The sequence below is a fragment of the Chiloscyllium punctatum genome, chromosome 29 (assembly GCF_047496795.1).
Source record: "Chiloscyllium punctatum isolate Juve2018m chromosome 29, sChiPun1.3, whole genome shotgun sequence".
NCBI classification, from domain to species: domain Eukaryota; kingdom Metazoa; phylum Chordata; class Chondrichthyes; order Orectolobiformes; family Hemiscylliidae; genus Chiloscyllium; species Chiloscyllium punctatum.
In genome coordinates, this window is record NC_092767.1 from 74,578,142 (window position 1) to 74,600,821 (window position 22,680).

Genomic DNA, 22,680 nt, shown 5'->3' on the forward strand with positions numbered 1-22,680 from the left:
ACCCACCCTTTCACTTCCTCTTCCAAGTCATTAATAAAAATTATAAACAGCAGAGGGCCCAGAACTGATCTCTGCGGAACTCCACTTGTAACTGGGCTCCAGGCTGAATATTTACCATCTACTACCACTCTCTGACTTCGACCGGCTAGCCAGTTTTCTATCCGACTGGCCAAATTTCCCTCTATCCCATGCCTCCTGACTTTCCGCATAAGCCTACCATGGGGAACCTTATCAAATGCCTTACTAAAATCCATGTACACTACATCCACTGCTCTACCCTCATCCACATGCTTGGTCACCTCCTCAAAGAATTCAATAAGACTTGTAAGGCAAGACCTACCCCTCTCAAATCCGTGCTGGCTGTCCCTAATCAAGCAGTGTCTTTCCAGATACTCATAAATCCTATCCCTCAGTACCTTTTCCATTACTTTGCCTACCACCGAAGTAAGAATAACTGGCCTGTAATTCCCGGGGTTATCCCTATTCCCTTTTTTGAACAGGGGCACTTCATTCGCCACTCTCCAGTCCCCTGGTACCACCCCCGTTGACAGTGAAGACAAAAAGATCATTGCCAACGGTTCTGCAATTTCCTCTCTTGCTTCCCACATAATCCTAGGATATATCCCGTCAGGCCCGGGGGACTTGTCTATCCTCAAGTTGTTCAAAATGTCCAACACATCTTCCTTCCTAACAAGTATCTCTTCTAGCTTACCAGTCCGTTTCACACTCCTCTTCAACAATACGGTCCCTCTCGTTTGTAAATACTGAAGAAAATTACTCATTCAAGACCTCTCCTATCTCTTCTGACTCAATGCAGTCTCCCACTACTGTCCTTGATTGGACCTACCATCGTTCTTGTCATTCTCATGTTTCTCACATACGTATAAAATGCCTTGGGGTTATCCTTGATCCTATCTGCCAAAGATTTTTCATGCCCTCTCTTAGCTCTCCTAATCCCTTTCTTCAGCTCCCTTCTGGCTATCCTGTATCCTTCCAGTGCTCTATCTGAACATTGTTTCCTCAACCTTATGTAAGCCTTCTTCTTCCTCTTTACAAGACATTCAACCTCCCTCGTCAACCAAGGTTCCCTCACACGACCATCTCTTTCCTGCCTGACAGGTACATACATATCAAGAACACGTCTTATCTGTTCCTTGACAAAGTTCCACATTTCCACGACATCCTTCCCTGACAGCCTATGCTCCCAACTTATGCTCCTCAGATCCTGTCTTACAGCATCGTATTTACCCTTCCCCCAATTGTAAAACCTACCCTGTTGCACGCACCTATCTCTCTCCATAACCAAGGTGAAAGTCACAGAATTATGGTCACCATCACCAAAATGTTCACCCACTAACAAGCCCATCACTTGTCCCGGTTCGTTACCAAGTATCAAATCCAATATGGCCTCCCCTCTGGTCGGACAATCTACATACTGAGTTAGAAAAGCTTCCTGGACACACTGCACAAACACCGTCCCATCCAATCTACATGATCTAAAGAGCTTCCAATCAATATTTGGGAAGTTGAAATCTTCCCTGTGACTACTACCCTGTGGCTTCTGCACCTTTCCAAAATCTGTTTCCCAATCTGTTTCTCCACATCTCTGCTGCTATTGGGGGGGCTATAGTAAACACCCAACAAGGTGACTGCTGCTTTCCTATTTCTGACTTCAGCCCAAGGCAGATCCCCCTCGAACTGCCTTTCTGTAGCCGTTATACCATTTCTAATTAGCAACGCCAACCCCCTCCTTTTTTACCACCCTCCCTAATCTTACTGAAATATCTGTAACCAGGAACTTCCAACAACCATTCCTGTCCCTCTTCTATCCATGCTTCCCTGATGGCCACAACATCGTAATCCCAGGTACCGATCCACGCCTTGAGTTCACCCACCTTATTTCTGATACTCCTTGCGTTGAAGTATACACACTTGAACCCATCTCTGTGTCCGCAAGTATTCCCTGTCAGTGCTACCTTCTCCACAGCCTCCTTACATTCTTGGACATCCTGACAAACAGCTAACCTACTTGCTGGACTACAAGTCCAGATCCCATCCCCCTGCCAAAATAGTTTAAATCCCCCCGAAGAGTGCGAGCAAACCTACCTCCCAGGATATTGGTGCCCTTCTGGTTCAGGGGCAATCCATCCTGCTTGTCCAGGTCCCACCTTCCCCAGAATGCAGTCCAATTGTCCAAATACCCGAAGCCCTCCCTCCTACAAGAGGGTTGGAATATAAAAGCAGAGATGTACTACTAAGACTTTATAAAGCTCTGGTTAGGCCCCATTTGGAGTACTGTGTCCAGTTTTGGTCCCCACACCTCAGGAAGGACATACTGGCACTGGAACGTGTCCAGCGGAGATTCACACGGATGATCCCTGGAATGACAGGTCTAGCATATGAGGAACGGCTGAGGATACTGGGATTGTATTCGTTGGAGTTTAGAAGATTAAGGGGAGATCTAAAAGAGACGTACAAAATAATACATGGCTTTGAAAAGGTGGATGCTAGAAAATTGTTTCTGTTAGGCGAGGAGACTAGGACCCGTGGACACAGCCTTAGAATTAGAGGGGGTCATTTCAGAACGGAAATGCGGAGACATTTCTTCAGCCAGAGAGTGGTGGGCCTGTGGAATTCATTGCCACGGAGTGCAGTGGAAGCCGGGACGCTAAATGTCTTCAAGGCCGAGATTGATAGGTTCTTGTTGTCTAGAGGAATTAAGGGCTACGGGGAGAACGCTGGCAAGTGGAGCTGAAATGCGCATCAGCCATGATTGAATGGCGGAGTGGACTTGATGGGCCGAATGGCCTTACTTCCACTCCTATGTCTTATGGTCTTATGGTCTTATGGTCTACACCATCCTTGCAGCCACGTGTTCAACTGCACTCTCTCCCTATTCCTTGCCTCACTGTCACGTGGCACCGGCAACAACCCAGAGATGACAACTCTGTCCGTCCTAGCTTTTAGCTTCCAGCCAAACTCCCTGAACTCCTGAATGACCTCCCCACCCCTCTTCCTACCTATGTCATTGGTGCCAACGTGCACCACGACTTCTGGCTGCACACCCTCCCCCTTAAGGATTCTGAAGACATGGTCCGAGACATCTCGGACCCTGGCACCCAGGAGGCAACAAACCATCAGAGTGTCTTGCCTACGTCCACAGAACAGCCTGTCCATCCCTCTAACTATAGAGTCTCCTATAATTAGCACTGTCCTCCTCTCTCCTTCTGAGCCTCAGAGCCGGACCTCGTGCCAGAGACCCGGTCACTGCAGCTTACCCCTGCTAGGCCTTCCCCCTCTCCACCTCCCCCCCCCCCCCCCCCCCCCCCACCCCCCAACAGTATCCAAAGCTGTATACTTATTGTTGAGGGGAACGACCACAGGGGATCCCTGCACTGCCTGCTTCCTCCCCTTCCCACCTCTAACTGTTACCCAGCTACCTCTGTTCTCTGGTGTAACTATGTCCCTATAGCTTCTATCTCTCAGCCTCTCGAATAATCCTCAGTTCATCCAATTCCAGTTCCAGTTCCCTAATGCGTTTTGTGAGGAGCAGGAGCTGACTGCATTTCCTGCAGATGAAGTTGGCAGGAGCATCGATGGTCACCCCTACCTCAAACATCCTGCAGGTGGAACATTCCACTGCCTGTGCTGCCATTACTCTACACTGAGTCTCCAAAACAAGAACACTGAGTAGCTTACCTGTGGACTTTAAAGTTAGGTTAGAGGAGGACGATGGGAGGGAGGCCTACTTTGTAGGGCCTGGGGTCTAGAACACACCCACTCAAATATCAATCACTTACTTTCCCGACCAGCTCTGCGCTCCAACTTCACTTCTGCCCAGCTCGCACCGCTCTCTGCCGTGAAAAGATCTTGTTGAGATAACCTTATGCTTGAATAATGGCCTGATGTTTATTGTCTAGTTCACACACATGAAGTGTAGCCACTTTAGGGGTAGCACAGGACAAGCTGTACAAATGCAGCTCCGCTTGATACCACATGTACAGAAGTTGGGGGGGAGGTTTCTTGTTTTATACAACATTTTATTCTTTCTGTTTTCCTGACAATCTATTGTTCCTCTAAATTAAAACTCACACAGCACCAAGTTATAGTCCCAACAGGTTTATTTGGAAACACTAGCTTTCGGAGCGCCGCTCCTTTATCAGGTGGTTGTCCGACATCTCCAAATCTCTTCTAAATTGGCATTCTTGGTAGGATGAAATTGACTTGTGCCTGTTAAAGCTGTGATGCATGAGGGCTGATGCAAAGTTTGATTTTTGTTTTTAATGCATTGAAGGATTGTTTAAAGTAATGTAATTAATGGGTGTGGATGGCTCCTTTTAAAAACCGGTAATAGTTGAATCTGGATGATTGCATGTGTTGACTAGTTTGGAGCCAGACTCTATTCACATTGGCACTTCTCTTGCTGCGATCATAATTGCTTTTATTTGTAGAGTACTGACACCTGAATTAACACATTGCGGCACACAGAGTGTGCTTATATACTTTGATTTCTTTTCGTTATTGTTATTTATTGCACATTTATATCATAGTGACAAAAATCTCTCGCCAAAGTGGTTTGTGAAACCTCCCATTTTAATTTTATTGCCTGCTCAGGATCTGAAATGTGTAATTACTTGTTGAAGGTTTAATTTGTACACAACCTAGTTCAAGTGCATCTCCACATCAGCACTTCAGTAAACATCGTGGTTAGGAGCATTGTTATGATAATTGAAAATGCCAAACCTCATCTCTGTTATGTTGAATTCTAGAATTTTGTTTACTTCGAATGTACAGCACAAAGTTTAAACAGTCCAGCCAGTTCATGCTCCTCTCCAGTATCTTCCCATACGTCTCTATCTGTTAACATGTTCCCTTATACCTTATCTAGCCTCTCCTTCAATGCATTTGCGCTGTTCATCTCAATGCATTCAATATTCTCAGTGTCCTTTTGTTTTGAAGCTCTCATTCCATTAGTCTCCCTTCAGTCTTGTCTTGCCTTCCCTTCCCTCAATGTGAAAGCTGAAAACCTGTTTTGGTTATCATCATTAACCCAGCAATGAATGTTCCACCCACTGACTAATTCAGCAGAAAATATTTGTTCATTTAAACAAGTAAACTTTAAACTGGGTGAGCAAGTCGGTCTGTGTATGTGGTTGCGGTTGGGTTGGGGTGTGAATGAGAGCAGGTTTTGGGAAATTGTCTTGCAGGAAGTATCAATGTATAGGATTATCTCGCAGGTAAAAGAGTGAAATTGAAATGCTCTGTGCCATTGAAAAATCAGTTGAGTACGATTTACTGTAATCTCAATTGTTACAGTGCAGAAAGAATCCATTCAGCCCATTGTGTCTGCCAGCTCTTTGGATGAACAATTCACTGAGTATCACACTGTCACCAACTCCCCATAACCCTGCACATTCTTCCTTGTCAGATAATATTCCCTTTTGATGCTGCACTTAAACCTGCCTTCATCTCACTCTCAAGTAGTGCATTCCTGACCATACTGCCTGCTGTGTGTTCTTGTGTCTCTCGTTTTCTGTGCCAAGCATTTTAAATCTGTTCCCCTTCATTGCTGATTCTTTTGAGGGTGGGAACATATTCTCCCTGTCTGCTCTGTCCAGACGTTCTCATGCTGTAGAATACCGCAGAACTTGAGACACATTTATGATGTTCCTGGATGGCTGCCTTCAGATAGACTGAGTGACTTTGTTCATTCATAATTCTATTTTGATTTACTTTGTGCCAAGAAAATAAAGTCACGTGGTGGTGTTGGTGGGGGGGGTAGAGTTGTTGTGCAGCCAATTGACTGCATGGAATTAACCTCTCAGAATATATTAAACAGAGTTAGTATTGAGTAGCAATGAAAGACTGATTGATCAAGGGGTTTAGATCAGAGTGGTGCTGGAAAAGCACAGCAGGTCAGGTAGTAAATCGACGTTTCGGGCAAAAGCCCTTCATCAGGAATAGAGGCAGGAAGCCTCCAGGGTGGAGAGAGAATTTGGGGGGGGGGGGTGGGAAAGAAGGTAGCAAAGAGTACAATAGGTGAATGCAGGTGATAGGTCAGAGAGGAGGATGGGGGAAGGTAGCAAAGAATACAGTAGGTGAATGGGGTGGGGATGAAGGTGATAGGTCAGAAAAGAGAGTGGAGTGGATAGGTGGGAAGGGAGATGGCAGGTAGGACAGGTCATGAGGACAGTGCTGAGCTGGAAGGTTGGAATTGGGGGGAGGTGAAATGAGGAAACTGGTGAAGTCCACATTGATGCCCTGGGGCTGAAGTGTTCCAAGGCGAAAGATGAGGTGTTCTTCCTCCAGGCTTCGGGTGGTGAGGGAGCAGTGGTGGAGGAGGCCCAGGACCTGCATGTCCTCAGCAGAGTGGGAGGGGGAGTTGAAATGTTGAGCCCTGGGGTGGTGTGGGCGTCCTGGAGATGTTTCCTGAAGCGCTCTGCGAGGAGGTGTCCAGTCTCCCTGGAGACCGCATTGGGAGCAACAGATACAATAAATGACATTGGTGGATGTGTAAGGCTCCTTTGGGGCCTTGGATGGTGGTGAGGGAGGAGGTGTGGGTGCAGGTTTTGCAAGCTGAGAAGATATCAATGTGTGTGGGGAGCTAATTTTAAATTTATTCTTCCAGTGTCCATTAGCTTCCTCATTTGTGAAGCTTGATTAGCTACTTGTGCCCATTTTTCTGTGGGTGTTTCTGGGAGTGCAATCATTCATTCCCCACCCCTTACTGTTATCTTCTTGATTTCTGGGGGCAGTTAAAAGTCAACTGCATTGCTGTGGGTCTGGAGTCACACCAGTGTAGGCCAGACCAGTTAAGGGTGGTAGATTTCCTTCTCTAGATGACATTAACAAACCAGGTAGATTTCTGTTTAATGACAATTAACGCTACATGTCACAGTTTACTGAGACTAGCTTTATATTCCAAATTTTGCTAATTGAGTTTAAATTGATGGGATTTGAAACTGTCTCCCCAGGCATTACCACAACTTCACCAATTTTCCCAGGCTTTTTTAAAAAATAAAGAACAGCTTGAAGTCTACCGGTTTAAGATTAAATTTATATTCTGATAAATCTTGATCACTTGGCACTGAGCCCCAGTTAATGGGAGTTTTCAATACAATGGGATCCATGATCAGAATTCAGCTATATTTGAAGTATTAAGCCAGTCTCTGAATTTATTCAGTTTAGTTTCCTACTTTGCTTAAATTCTGTCCTATATTTCAGCTCGCTCCCAACATATCTTCAAAACCTAGAAATTCAGGCAGTATCTGCTGAGTTTCTTGTTCCATTTCCCTGATGGGATGTGGATTTATGTGACTTGAGTCTCCCTCAACAATAAACTTGATTATAAATAAATGCCAAGTTATAGCATAGACGTGCCAAATGGAAGAGAAATGAGTTAACCTATGCTGTTTGCTCACTTTTGTAAAGCAATCTCATCAGAGACCTGAGAACATAGAGCTGGCTGCCTTTTGATTTTGAGCAAAGCACTTGGTGCAAAACGACTCGTAGTAAAGGAACATTGAAATCAGATTTTGTAACTGAAGCTTTGCTTTTCCTTTTCCATTATGTAGAGCCGAATTTACTGAATGGGACAGCACACAGCGTCAACAAACGTGGAGTGAAGAAGCGGGACTTGGACTCAGCCCAACTCCGTGAAATAGTTTCCGATCTAGTGCCTCATGTTCGCATTGCTCATATCCTTCCAGCAAAGAGTGAGGTCCTGGCTGATGCTGTAAGTGGCTTTGTAGAATTCTAACAATAGACATTTGCAGCACAGAAAATGGTCTTCAGTCCATTGTGGTGTTGTGTTACTAGACTAGTACCCTTTGGCTGATATTATAGGAACACAGGTTGAAATCCCATGTGGCACAGGTGAAATTTGAATTCAGTTAGAAATAGGGTATTGTCATAAAAACTCATCTGGTTCACTAATGGCTGTCTTTGCCTGGTCTGGCATACGTCAGACTCCAGGCCTACAGCAACGTGGTGACTCTTAACTGTGCTCGAAGGATGGACTAAAAAGGCTATCGAAGCCAGCAATGCTTAAATTTCATGAACGTTTTTTTAAGTCTGTGCTGGCCTTTTGCTATAACATTCTAAACTAATACTACACCTCTCTCCCAAACCCCCCATATCATCTTGATTGTCTAATTTGCTATTACCAGGATTTTACTCTGCACAAATTGATAGCAGAATTTGCCCATGTAAGAATGATGACCACACTTGAACACTGACTCCTTAGCTGTGAGGCAATCAAATATGTTCCAAAGACAAGAGAGTCTGTAAATAAAAGCTCTTTCCTTCGACTGACCCAGATCTGGATGTGGCTGCTCTTGTTTTCAGTAGACAAGCTGAAAAAAAAAAATTTAAAATTACTCCCAAGGCTAGAGCTAAGAAGTGAAAAAAGACTTGTTTTAGATGCCCCATGTCTGCATTTTTCACTCCACAGTTTTGGTTGCTGTTGCACATTTCTGGTATTTTGCAGTGGTTTATTTCATCTATCTGGAAATTGCTGATTTCCACAAAGGTTGCTGGATTTCTTCATTTCCTGACCTGCCTACGCGCTTGACTGGAAACCCAATTCTAAGTTTGGATTTTGTAGTAATCAGCCTTGGAGTGGTACAGCAACAATTTGACTAATTGTCTCAGTGTTATCTCTTTGGTTGAGCTATTCAGTAAGTTCCACTAGTCCACATTTTTCCCTCCAAGTGTATACCCCATTACCGTTTAGTTTTGAGTGTAGTTTATTGTTGTCACATGTACCAAGATACAGTGAAAAGTGTTGTTTTGTGTGCTATACCAGCAGATCATATATGCAAGTGCATCAGGATAGCAGAACAGAGTACAGAATAATGTGTTACAGTCACAGAGAGAGATTAACATTTGAGAGGTCCGTTCAAAACAGCAGCGAAAAAGCTGTTCTTGAATATGTTTGTGTGTGTGTATTCAAGCGTTTATATCTTATGTCTGACGGAAGAGGGTATAACCGGTGTGGGAGGGGTCTTTGATTATGTTGGTTGCTTTCCCGAGCCAACAGAAAGTATAGATGGAGTCAATGGATGGAAGATTGATTTGCCTGGTATTCATGAAAGTGAATTTAGAAAGTTACCTATGGATCCGATTTCACTTATCTTTTCAGGCAGTACATTTCTGATTATAACACTGGTGTGTAATTCTTTTCTCTCATGATAGATTGGAAAAATCAGGTGGACAAAGGTGAGTTAAGTGTTTTCTAAATGGTTACTCAGAATAGCATGATCTGGAGCAAAGCAGAGAGCAAGATATACTTGGCCTGGTATGGTGCAATGTGAGATGATTGATTAATAATAGCTGCAATCATAATATGATTGAATTTTGCATTTAGTTTGGGAGAAGAGATGGGTGGGACTAATACTACCATTAAATTAGGGCAGTTATGAGGCCATTCAAGCAGAGCTAGCAAAATGAGCTGGATCTTCCTCTCTTTCTAAAATTTCTGTCTTATGCTTGCTGCAGACTTTTAAGAAAGGCCAGTGCAAGTTGGAGGAATATCACCTCACTTTTCACTGAGGCAGGACTCAACAGAGAGTTCAACAACTTCAGAACATGAACACTAAACTCCATTTTAATTGCCACTCACTCCTGCAGAGTCTTGTTTGCTGTCTTCAAAGCTGACCTATTTTCTACTGTTCGCACTCCATTTGTATCTAAATTCCTTCTCAACTATCATTGCCCTAGTCGATCATCCCCACCCCCCACAGCTCCGTCTGCCTGTCCCTCCCTCCCTTCCCCACCTTTCTGTCTGCCTGTCCATCTATTTCTTGTCTTCTAATTTAATATATGCCAAAATGATGGTGGCACTTCTGCCTCACAGCACTGGGGACACTGGTTCAATTCAACCCTTGGGTGACTGACTGTGGAGTTTGCATGTTCTCCCTGTGGCTGCATATGTTTCCTGCGGGTGTTCTGGTTTTCTCCCATAGTGCAAAGATGTGCAGGTTAGGTGGATTGGCAATGCTAAACTGCCCATTGTGTCCAAGGATGAGTAGGTTGGTTGGATAACCATTGGAAATGCAGGGTTACAGGGATAGGGTAGAGGGTTGGTCTGGGTGGGATGTTCTTTGGAGGATCAGTGTGGACTTGTGATTATGATTCTGTTTGCTAGGTTAATTACTAATAATAGAACTGTGATAAGAAATTTGTTAACTGGTGCTGTTAAGGATATGTAGCAAAGGAAAGAAAGGCCCCCATTCGGCCATGACATATTTACGGGCAGATCAAACTTGAGGAACTAAATTATTTTCTCTTATTCTTTTGCAGTGCCAGCGTCATTTTGGTGTAGATTAAATTAGAAGACCAGAAATAGAGACAGGCAGACAGAAGGGTGGTGCCATGCTTCTCTATGCTCCTGTCTGCAAAGCAACATTTCACTGCTAACCTCTTGTTAGATCTTCCTCAGCAAAGTCCCTTATCTGTGCTTGTGCTGCCCTTTTTAATCCCATTGACTAGAATTTGGCCGCATGCATTGAGCGAATGTTTTCACATTTAGTGAATCCTTCGCTATTACCTTTGAAAATGAGAAATGATCTAGTGTTGAATATCGCATTCTGTGACTGGAAAAAGCAGCCAGTTTTCCTGGAAATGTGTGTTAATATATTCTCTTCAACTGTATTAAGCCATGACAGGACAAGTCATGGCTGCCCTGTTATGTTAATTATTCTTGCTTTGATCCCTGAACCACAGACTGCATATTTGGATGAATGCCAAGTATCTGAGTAACAGGAAACATTGGCCAGGATATTTATCTGAAATGTTCAGACTCATCCCAAGCCAGCTGATTTTAGCCAATGCTGAGGCAGTGAGAAAGAGTCCTATCTTTTTGGGGGATGCGGGGACCTTGGCAGTGGTGACTTACACTTGGTCTCAGCATCTATGGTTTAGAAAGGGGACAGGTAGCCTCTGTCTGTCTTTCTGATTGATGTGCTTTGATACAGATAGAAAGTATGTGCGCATGATGGATATCCAGTGATGATGAGATCAGACACGGCTGTGAAATCTATCAGGATTGAAGAACTTGCCAATTCATTGTTGTCTAAGCTGCTACTTGCAGAGCCATTTGGCTTGGGTCGAGGAGAGTCTGTAGAACCATACTGCAGCATGATTTACAGCCTTCGGGAGAACAAGAAAAGGGAAAATTAGCAACACAAGTGATGAGCTCTCAAAATATTTTCTCTATGACCTAAATTTGCTCTCAGTCCAGCGATGCATGGATTTCAAATTCTTGTCTTATGGTAAATTCCATTCACAGTGTAATTCCCACATTTCTGACTTCCAAAAGCTGAAATTCCCAGCCTAAATATTAAATCCTTGCAATCTATGTCCTCCCCTTCCCCTGCTCGTCCTCCCCTTCCCCTGCTCGTCCTCCCCTTCCCCTGCTTGTCCTCTGAAGCCACCGTCCTCCCCAGTACCTTGTGCTCTCATTCATGCTGTGTCTCTGCCCCCACCTCACCCCTCTCCTCAGGCAGTGACCCCTCTTTCTTGCTCTCATCTCTTCTCCACAAATGGTGCAGCTCCTGAGTCAGAGTTGCACCAGCCATACTGACTTTGGTTCCCTTCCCCAGGTGTTGTGTTTGATTATGGCACCAAATCAAAATGAAGAATGGTTTCATAATTAAGCAAACATTTTATTAACCAGTACCTATGGGACCAAATATTCCAGATAATCAAGCGGTCCATATAATCAATGTAAAAACACACACTAAGTAATAGAAGCATAATACAGGGAGTATACACACCACTGCTAGATTTTACTTACAGCATTATTCACTTGAATAAGAATGTAACTTGGCCTTAAATAAAACTTACCGGCAGAGAGCCTTCTCACTTGCACCCTCAACTGACTCCTCAGGCATTGTGGAGATCATAACAATCCAGTAACCTTCAGGTTTGTAATTTCTGCCAGTTTATCGAGAGCATCAGTTCATAAGATGCCAGTTAAGACTAAGTTTGCCGTATTTACTTTATCTTAAAATGAAAATAGGCCTGATAACAGTCAATATTTGGAACTGAAATCTGAAAAAGCCCAACTATTGTAAAGAATTAAACAATATAACTTTGCCTTCAATTGAAGAGACTGATTCTTGCAGGAGTACTACCTGCTTGCTCATACCTTGCCCAGAGAGCCTCTCTTTAGATGTAGGCCTGTATAACAAATGTTTTATATTTTAGTGGGATGGGGGCATCTCACCAAGTCCAAAACCTTCCTTGCTCTGTATTCATATAAATGCAATTCCCATCATTGGATGGGACAGAATCTTCGATTCTAATCCATTTTTAAAAAAAAATTCTTAATGCAGTGAACACTGAGACAGATACCATGGAACCAGATTTGTAGAAATCAGAAGGCAGCCTTCAGCTCATTCTGTCTGTGCTGACTGACACATTTCCAACCTAACGTAGGTCATAGGGTAAAATACAGAATGTTCTACTTTAAAAAGCTATTTCCCAAAACTTGGCTGTACATCAACTTCCGTTGAGCTAATCATGCATTTGCATAAAATGTGAAATCCCCACGCAACTGCTGAGAATGCATACTTAAGGGTGTACCTTGATGTTTCCTGAACATTTTCCTGATTTGACACTGTGTGTGTGTGTGTGTGTGTGTACGTACCAATTTGGGGTGGAGTACCTGACATCCAGGAATGATCAGAAAGTTGTTGAAGAGTCAGGGGTTTTTTTGTTGGGGAGTGGGGTGGCTGAAATGGCTAAATACATTTTTTTAAGCTGGCTGTAGTTGAAGCAAAAGTCAGACCTCTAATCACTTACACTGACCCAATGCTCAAAAGGACCGCACATTTCTCAAAACCTCAGTTTAGGCTTTGCGACTGTCATTGTTTCCTCAGAGCTCGTGACCTCAAAATCCCAACTTGCGATCCTGCTAGGGGGGCAATGGTGCAAATTCTGGGAATGCTTGGAATGTATGATAATGCAGCTACAATATCTGGAAAAAGGGATTTAATTTGCATAGGTGCCCCATGTATCCAGTGTATTAAACTTATAGTGTGCTGCATTTCTGGGTTGCAAAGGAGCAATACAATGAAGCATTTAAAATTTGTCATTTTGTTCAATAGGGTTGTAGTGAAGTATAGAATCATCGAATTTTACAGGGTGGATATTAGAGTCCTGCAGACAGCACCCACTTCGATAGGAACCATGTTGTTAAATTTGAGACGGTGCAGAAAGGATTTACAAGGATGTTGCTGGGTCTAGAGAGTTTGACCTATAGATAGAGGCTGAATAGGCTGGGACCTTTTTCCCCATGGGGTGTCGGAGGCTGAGGGCTGACCTGACAGAGGTTTATAAAATCATGAGGGGCATGGATAGTGTCAGTAGCTAAGGTCATTTTCCTCAGGGGGGAGGAGTCCAAAACTAGAGGGCATAGGTTTAATGTGAGAGGGGAAAGATTTACAAGGGACCTGAGAGGTAACTCTTTCAAGCAGAGGGTGGTGAGCATATGGAACGAGCTGCCAGAAGAAGTGGTGGAGGCTGGTGCAATTACAGCATTTAAAAGGCATCTGGATGGATGCATGAATAGAAAGGGATATGGGCAAATGCTGGCAAACGGAGCTAAGTCAGACTGGGATGTCAGCATGGATGAGTTGGACTGAAGGGCCTGTTTCCATGCTGTATGACTCGACTCTATGATCTACTAGAATAATACCAAGAGTGAAAAACATTTAGATGCAAGCAAAGATTAGAGAAATTGGGCTTATTCTTCTTAGAGCAGAGAAAATTAAAAGGTGACCTTAATGGGGTATTCAAAATTAATGAATAGTTTTGACAGGGTAAGGAAGGATCTTCTGTTTATCAGTAACTAAGGGTCACAATTTCAAGATTGTCAGCAAGAGAGCTAGGAGTGAAATGAGGAGAAATGTTTTTTATTCAGAGTATTTAGACCTGTTTTTGTAGAAGATTCTGGAAACCTGCAATCTGTCCACTGCTTACAGATAATTCCCAAATTAACTCTGGTATCCTAATCCTACCGTCTGCCTCACAGGCCTTTATTTTTATTAATCTCCTGCCAAGGTAGGGAACTGGATTTTGTCTTCTGCGTGGTGGGTGCCATCTTTCCAATATTAAGTCACTTGAATCCCAAGCAAGACCAACTTAAGATGCTCTGTGATGGATTATTCCCAGTCCTGTCTCTGGGAGCAATAGATTATGTGGGACCAATGAATGCATTGAATAAAAAGGAGCCCTTGCATGATTTTCTATCCTTTATGAAAGACAGGAAACTGGCCCCTCCCTGTTCAGCATTCTTGTACTCTCAGTGCCCCGGCAGTGCAACATTCTTGGGCTGTGTGTGGGGAAAATCTGAGGCATTTATGGGACGGAGTGAAGAGAAAATGTGCGCCAGTCTGCATGCCTAAATATTATGAAATTGGATCATCATTCCTATGGGACTGGAATAAATCTTTGTTTAAAGACATCAATTCTACTTTAAAGTGGTAAAATTGTCTTTTGAAGTGCAGTGAACTATTTGTACAAACAAGCCTCATTCTAGCTATGAGATGAGCACTGCTGCTCTCACCCCAGGAGTAGATGTTACTGTTTGTACTTCAGGGCATAATGTCACTGCATGCTGGTTTCTTCAGCAGTTTTGCTGTGAACTCAACACTGGCCATACCACTGCTTCAGCAGATTGTGTTTGTTGACTTATCCTTTTTTAACGTTCATTGGGCAATGTGGCGAAGATGTGCTATTTAGCAACTTCACCTGTCTCTGTAAGGGAGATGCTTTGGATGTTATGCTAAGTTAAAGGTTCTATGTGAGTGCAGATTGTTTTACAGCCTGTATTCTACCAGGAGAAATAACGTTCTTAAGGTAATCTCAGTTAGGGTGCAAAATGTGTATTTATACGGTGCCATTCACGACTTCGGATGTTCCAATGTAGTTTGCATTCTCCAGGCCCAGTGTGGCAGCCTCTCAGTGGCTTGGCATAGCAGTTTCTTGGCCCAGTGTGGCCTCAGCCTGAACTTCTGGTCTTGAAATGATTCATTGAAATGCAGTCCCACTGTGGCTAAGCACTTGAGAAAGACTGTAATGTCTGAACTGCCAGCTTTATTTTCTACTTATAACTAAGAAAGTGTCACTGCAATGTTTAACCTCTAATTTTGTTTTGCTTTTTACCTTGTTCTTAAGATTTTGTACCTAGGTACTTGTACCTCAGATGGCACCTTGTGTGCAGCATTGTATATTTTTCACTGTACTCCTGTACTTTGTGCTTGAGTGCACAGGACAAAATCAAAAAAGTGTTTCCTGAATGTAATCATTGTTTAACGTAGGACACAGCAGTCAATCTATATGCAGGACAATGCCGCAATCAGAAACGTGATCACGTTATATATTAATGATCTGGATGAAGGGACTGGGCGCATTCTAGCGAAGTTTGCCGATGATACAAAGTTAGGTGGACAGGCAGGTAGTACTGAGGAAGTGGGGAGGCTGCAGAAGGATCTAGACAGTTTGGGAGAGTGGTCCAGGAAATGGCTGATGAAGTTCAATGTGAGCAAATGCGAGGTCTTGCACTTTGGAAAAAAGAATACAAGCACGGACTACTTTCTAAACGGTGAGAAAATTCATAAAGCCAAAGTACAAAGGGATCTGGGAGTGCTAGTCGAGGATTCTCTAAAGGTAAACATGCAGGTTGAATCCGTGATTAAGAAAGCGAATGCAATGTTGTCATTTATCTCAAGAGGGTTGGAATATAAAAGCAGCGATGTGCTACTGAGACTTTATAAAGCTCTGGTTTGGCCCCATTTGGAGTACTGTGTCCAGTTTTGGGCCCCACACCTGAGGACGGACATACTGGCACTGGAGCGTGTCCAGCGGAGATTCACACGGATGATCCCTGGAATGGTAGGTCTAACATACGAGGAACGGCTGAGGATCCTGGGATTGTACTCATTGGAGTTTAGAAGGTTAAGGGGACATCTAATAGAAACTTACAAGATAATACATGGCTTGGAAAGAGTAGACGCTAAGAAATTGTTTCCGTTAGGTGAGGAGACTAGGACCCGTGGGCGCAGCCTTAGAAGTAGAGGGGGTAAATTCAGAACAGAAATGCGGAGACATTTCTTCAGCCAGAGAGTGGTGGGCCTGTGGAATTCATTGCCGCAGAGTGCAGTGGAGGCCGGGACGCTAAATGTCTTCAGGGCAGAGATCGATAAATTCTTGATGTCACAAGGAATTAAGGGCTATGGGGAGGATGCGGGTAAGTGGAGTTGAAATGCCCATCAGCCATGATTGAATGGCGGAGTGGACTCGATGGGCCAAATGGCCTTACTTCCACTCAGTCTTATGGTCTTATAAGCAAATGATCTTTTTGAGGAATAGATGCTGACTAGGATAGTAGGGAGATCTTTGATCTTCTTTGAAATATTTGCATGAGATCTTTATGTTCATCCCAAAAGGACAGATGGACCCTCAATTTAGTATCTCATCCATAAGGTGGTGCATCACAGTGCAGTGCTCCTCCCTCAGTGCTGGGCAGAGGTGTAGGTTACTATTTTAAATATCTAGAATAGAACTTGAACATACAAGCTTCTGATTCTGTCAAAAACTCGACTCATGGCTGGTGGGTAAAAAGAAAATGAGAAATAGGAATACGAATCAACCATTCAGCCCTTTGAGTCTGTTGCAATGTTTAATAAAAATAGATTTTTTTTTTACCTACCTTGCACTCTCTGCCTTTTCCCATTGGCCTTGGTATCCAAAGAAAAATCCACTTTATTATGTCTGGCTTGAAGATACTCAACAACTAACATCCATAGCTGTCTGGGTTTACAAACTACAAGGACCATCCCACCATCGCCACCGCCACCACCTCCCCCGTTCCTTTGTCCCACCCACGTCACTCCCTCCTTCATTTCTGCACCTCCACCTCTGTCTCCTTCAGCTTGTCACTCTCTCCACTCTCCCCGATTTCCCTGTGGGAACTGGGCATCACTTCATATCTATCACAGATTTAGCAAGCAGGCATAATAATTAAGAAGGCAAATGAAATATTGATCTTTATTGCAAGAGGAGGTGGAGTTAAGTCTTTCTGCAACTGGACAGGCATTGTTGTGACCACATCTCAATTACTGCTTATAATTTTGATCGCTGCACTGTGGGACATATTTGCAGAGGAAGTAGTTTACTGGACTGGGAGGAGGCATTTACCTTTTGAAAAAGACTGTGCAGGTTAGAATTGTACAAAGTTTCAAGGAATGGAAGATGATCCTAAAGAAACACAGTTTTCTAGGGGATTGATAGGCTAGTCGCTGAGAGAATATTTCCCCTCATTGGCGGAATCTCAGACTTGACAGCATGTTTTAATAATGGGTCTCCCATTTAAGACCTATGTGAGGCAGAATTTATATTCTTAAAGGGTTGTTAGTGTCCGGAATTCTCTTCCCCAGAGAGACACTGGGTCATCGAATTCATTCATCTCCAGATTAGACAGGCTTTTGGTTCACCACAGAGGTCGAAGGTTGTGGAGGAACAGGTAGTTACAGTTGTAGTCGGGTCAGCTGTGATTTTATTGAATGGTGGGACAGGCCGAAGGGGCTACATGGCCTACTTCTGTTATTTCTTGTGTTTTTATAGAATATATAAGAGCATAACACACAGGAGCAGAAATTAGGTCATTCAGCCCATCGAGTCTGCTCAGTCATTCAATCATGGCTGGAAAGTTTCTCAACACCATTCTCCTGCTTTTTCCCCATAACCTTTGATCTCATTGGCAGTCAAGAACCTATCTGTCCCAGTCTGAAATATACTCAATGACATGGCCTCCACAAGCTTTCTGTGGCAGTGAATTCCATAGATTCACTACACTCTGGCTGAAGAAGTTTCTCCTTATCTCCGTTTTAAAAGGGGCTTCCCTTTACTCTAAGGCAGCGGCCTTAACTCCTAGCCCCTCTCACTAATGGAAACATCTTCCCAACATCCACTCTGTCCAGGCCATTCAGTATTCTCTAAGTTTCAATTAGTTCACCCCTCATCCTTCTAAATGCCATTGGGTCCTTAAACGTTCCTCATATATTAAACTTTTTCATTCCTGGGACCATTCTCTCGTTTTTCATAATTCTCCAGTCTGTGGGCCTGGTCTACTCGTCCTGTCCTCATAAGACAATCCCTTCATCCCAGGGGTCAGTGCCAGACAACATTTGCACGTTCTGTGTGAATTGTTCACCTGAATGAACATTTCCTGTTAAATGTCTGTATCACAGAGTGTGTAAAGGCAGCAAGAGCAGAAATTTGGAAAGTACTTTGAAACTGTTCGGAAGCAGAAACTATCTGAATACAAATATCTCTGTTGTCTTAACTGATGTAACCTCCAAACCAAAGGTTTTGCCTACAACAAAGATAGCAACTCAACTGTTGGTGAACTTGGTGTTTGCACAACTGCAAGGTGACTCGCTATTAGCAACAAAAAGAACTTGTATGGTGTAGCTTGTTCAATTTTTCTAAAGCAGCTCTATCTAGTGTCCATTTAGAATTTCTTATAAAACAGTCCTCATTTAAACCAAACCATTAGCTGAAGCCTGATGTTTACAGCCAGTTAGAATTGCCCAGGCACTTACCTTTTTGAGTTTGACTATAGACGATGACTGCAGGGTTGGTGACTCTGTCGCAGGATGCCCTCACTTTGTGGCTTTCCCTCTCGGGCGTGCACAAGCTCAAACCAAAGTGTAATTGGTTACTCTTTCATCTCAAGCTTAATTGTCTGTTCTCCTTGTTTGATTGAGCTCTGTGATGAACGTAGTACTGGTGCAGGAAGGCCCCAAGCTGCTTGATTTAGCTGGCCTCAGTTATGGAGGTGCTGCATATGGCTTCAGTGCTGTTGAATTAAGGCAGGATATTAACAATTTTGTCATTGATTACTGAACCATTTGCAGTGGAGCCTGTGCTGTGTCCCACTTAATCCCTGGAGAACTCTTGTGGCTTTGCTTAGGTGCTTGATAATTTCACTGAGGTTGGCTACTATTCATTGAGCTGCACTATTGCAAAATTCAGCCATGTAAGTTAACAGCAAAGGCCCAACAGTTGTTAAATCAGCTTTCTTTTCTGAAGCCAAAGCCACTGTGGCTGTTCTGTGGGATGAACATTTGAGTATATTAATTGTTTGGGCAGAATAATCCAGGGTAGTTCTGAACTCAGGCTGAATGTGTATGTTTAATTGTGCAAATTGTATAGTTTCCATTGTTGGCTGTTTTTTGTAATAATGTGGGGAGAATAAATCCTTTTTGTGTTTCAGATGAAGAGAGCGTTGATCAGCTCGCCCCCATTGGACATGCTGCCTCCCCCAGAGGGCAGGAAATCCAGGGCATGGTTTTGCTTCAAGGCCTCAGGCATTGGTGCCAAGCCCCGATTGTTTACCCCATATATCGAGGAAGCCAAGGCAAGTAAATCTCCCATTATTTTCAGATGGCACACACTACATTTTTTTTTCAAACGTTGCAAAGCTGTGCCCTGGAGTCAGCTACTTGCCACAGGCACAATTGTGGTAACTGTAGCGGAACATTAATGGGAAAACAGTTTCTGCTATGCTGCATTTTCTTTCGATGCCTCCAGCATGTGACATTAAATAAAAGGCAAAGGCTTGTTCCACCTCACTGCCCTGGTTGTCAGCTCTGATTAAATGCTACCTAATTAACTGAATGGTAATAGGGGCTTGTACATCGTGCTCGTCAGAATTTAACTCTGCACCAATTTGTAATGCTCCTTGGATGCTGGACCTGGGTTCCCAGTGGTCTGCTTGCATCCTTGGCTGTTGTGATCGCTGTGCTTTTATTCTGATCAGTCATGCTGGTGGTTTCAGCTTTCTAAAATGAAGGGGAATTCAAGCTGTGGCCATTTGCCAAAATGAGCATTCTCTGCTGATTGTGCCAGGCAAAACAAACCCTGGCTTATTCATGCTGTTTTTAATATTAGAGTTTTATTTCCTGGTAATTGGTTGCCAGGGTTGTGCTCTTTTCAGAACCGCAGTGGTTATGAAACAACCTAATAGAAATGTTTACAGTTAGGAGGGATTTTATATTAGAAGGTGTTTCTGCTGGCTGGAGGGCACAGATTGAAGATCAAAGGATCAAAATCCAAAGAGGGAAATGAGAACTTTTATTTTGAACTGAGCTAGAATATACTGCCTGAAAGAGACGGGAGAGCAGGTTAAACAGACTCGTTTGAAAGGCAATTTAGTTCTAATTTTCTTCTTTAAAATCTATATCAATATCTTTTGTGGGGATTGGGAACAGGGCAGAGGGACACATTGGCTAACCTTTTAAAAGAGCCACTGTGGGTCAAGTGCGTTTTATGATTGTATAATTTGGCTGACTCCACATGGAGCAGCATTTTAGGGAGTCTGCCTGTGTAGTCCTGAGCCTGGCAAGAGAAAGTTAATCTGAGTCTTTATGTATACAGTGATGCCTTTATTGCTTGAAAGAGTGCCTCTGGGTATGTGCTTGGAAACAGAGTGCCTCGTAAGGGCATGTTCTATGTGGAGCGTTTGCATGGAATGGGATTTAGGACAGTGAGGGGTGATCTTAATGAAACCTACCCTGTCCAGTCCTCTCAGAACTTGTGGAAATGCTGGGAGGCTGTTTCCCCTCACTAGAGAATGTTAAACTAAGGGACGTTCTTTCAGATAAAGGGATGTGGAAAATAGGTACTTGAGGAGGCCATTCAGTCCTTCAAGCCTGCACCACCATTCAGTATGATCGTGGTTATCTTACAATATCTGCTTTCTCTCTATACCCCTTGATCCCTTTGGCCACAAGGGCCAGCCATCTAGGGCTGAGGGCAAAATTTGTTCACTCAAAGCTTTACAAAACTTTGGAATTCTCTATCGAAGAGAGTTATGATTACTTAGTCATTGAACATTCAAGGCTAAGATGAATAGATTTTGGGATCTCAAGGGGATCTAGGGATATGGAATTGGGTGGGACAGTGGAGTTGAGCTAAAGGATCAATATTGAATACCTGAACAGGCTTGAGGCGCCTTGGGCCCACGTTTGTTCCCATTTATGTTGCGTTGGGCTCACTTGTGGTATCCTTCCCTTTCTGTCTCTCTTCGTAAATAATGTTGTGATATAATAAAGAATAAAAAGTGATTGTGAGTTAAAGGCTATGATTCAGCCTTGGGTTGGATGCTGCTATTTTAAATCCAAGATTCCTACTATATTCAAATGCTGAGCTGAATTACTGCCTTGTAATACACTGTATGGATTGTCAGAATGCATCTTGATTTCTAAGCAGTGTTAGTCCTTAAGTACAGCTATGCAAGACAGTCCGCTCGTCTCCCACCTACAGCCCAAGTTTTGGGGATTTCCCTTGATTTCCATCTTTAGCTTGTTGCTATGGCAGGAAAGCTAATGCTGGTTGTGCCTTCAGCTAGCAAGAACCCGCAGTTTAAAATTCCATTTTTCAACCTCCCTCTTTTCAATTCCTCAATTATAAATCCTCCTTAAAGCCCACTTCTTTTACCAATCTTTAACTCAGTGCTTCTCCCCGCTTAGCGTGATGCCCTTATCCTTGCCCCTTGCAGTGCCTTCATTCCTACTTTACTACATTAGAACCATGAAGCACAAGAAATAAGAGTATCTTAACGTTTAACATATTTATCACATGTTCCATAACCTAATGGAAGAAACCACAGCCATCCCTCAAGATCCTCCTTCCTATCTAAAGGGATTGTACAGTAAGGCAGCAAAAATGTTCTTGGAACTTAGAGTGAAAATTCCATCTGTTTAGATCGTTTTGGAAGAACTAATGTCAGAGCAGACGAGTTTGGAAAAGGTACGAATGAGTCGGATTTCCAGTGTTCCGGATACCCTCTACATGGTGGACTCTAGTGTGGCAGATTTTTCACGCCTGAATGCCGGATCCCCCCACAGCTGTGATGAAAGTGTTTCTGCAACTCTTCATGAAGAAGTACCTGGTAGGTTAATGCAAGACGAGATTTGCTTCCTTCCTTCTACAGTCTGTCTAACTTGATGCCTCAGACATTCCACTAATCTTTAGGATGGCTCTGTCTTAGTGGCTTTTGTACTTCACTCTCTGAAATGGGTATTGAGCTGACTCTGAAATGTGTGATACCCACTAAGGCATAGCTGACACCTATGTTGTATCTGATTGGTTCAGTTTTCCTGTAGAGATAATGAGTAATGTTAGGAAGAAATTGTACCTTTCACGACCGGGCACAGTTACAGCATTTAAAATACACTTGGGAAGGTACACGAACAGGAAACATTTGGAGGGATACAGGCCAGGAGCAGGCAGATGGGACTAGTTTAGTTTGGGATTATGTTTGGCATGGACTGGTTTTAGATTAGATTAGATTAGATTAGATCAAAGAGTCATACAGCACAGAAACAGACCCGATCAGAAGTCACACGACAGCAGGTTATAGTCCAAGAGGTGTATTTGAAATCCAAAGTTTTTGGAGCTCTGTTCGTTAGTCAGGTGAAGTCACCTGACAAAGGAGCAGCGATCTGAACGCTTGTGATTTCAAATAAACCTGTTGGACTATAACCTGGTGTTGAGTGACTTCTGACCTTGTCCACAGCAGTCCAACACCTCCACATCTATGACTTTGTCCTGAAGTGTTTTATAGACAATGAGGTGCTTTTTGAATTGTCATCACGATCATAATGT

The 22,680-nt window shown here is 43.3% G+C and overlaps 1 protein-coding gene across 1 annotated transcript in view; it reads left to right on the top strand.

The window, feature by feature from the left end:
• The window catches only part of LOC140454588 (BTB/POZ domain-containing protein 7-like), a 73,588-nt gene that overhangs the window by 35,575 nt on the left and 15,333 nt on the right, over positions 1 to 22,680 (top strand). The window contains exons 6-8 of the mRNA XM_072549450.1: positions 7,575 to 7,735; positions 19,286 to 19,429; positions 21,778 to 21,964. Of these exons, the coding sequence (XP_072405551.1) occupies positions 7,575 to 7,735; positions 19,286 to 19,429; positions 21,778 to 21,964 (492 nt within the window). The remainder of the gene's footprint in view (positions 1 to 7,574; positions 7,736 to 19,285; positions 19,430 to 21,777; positions 21,965 to 22,680) is intronic.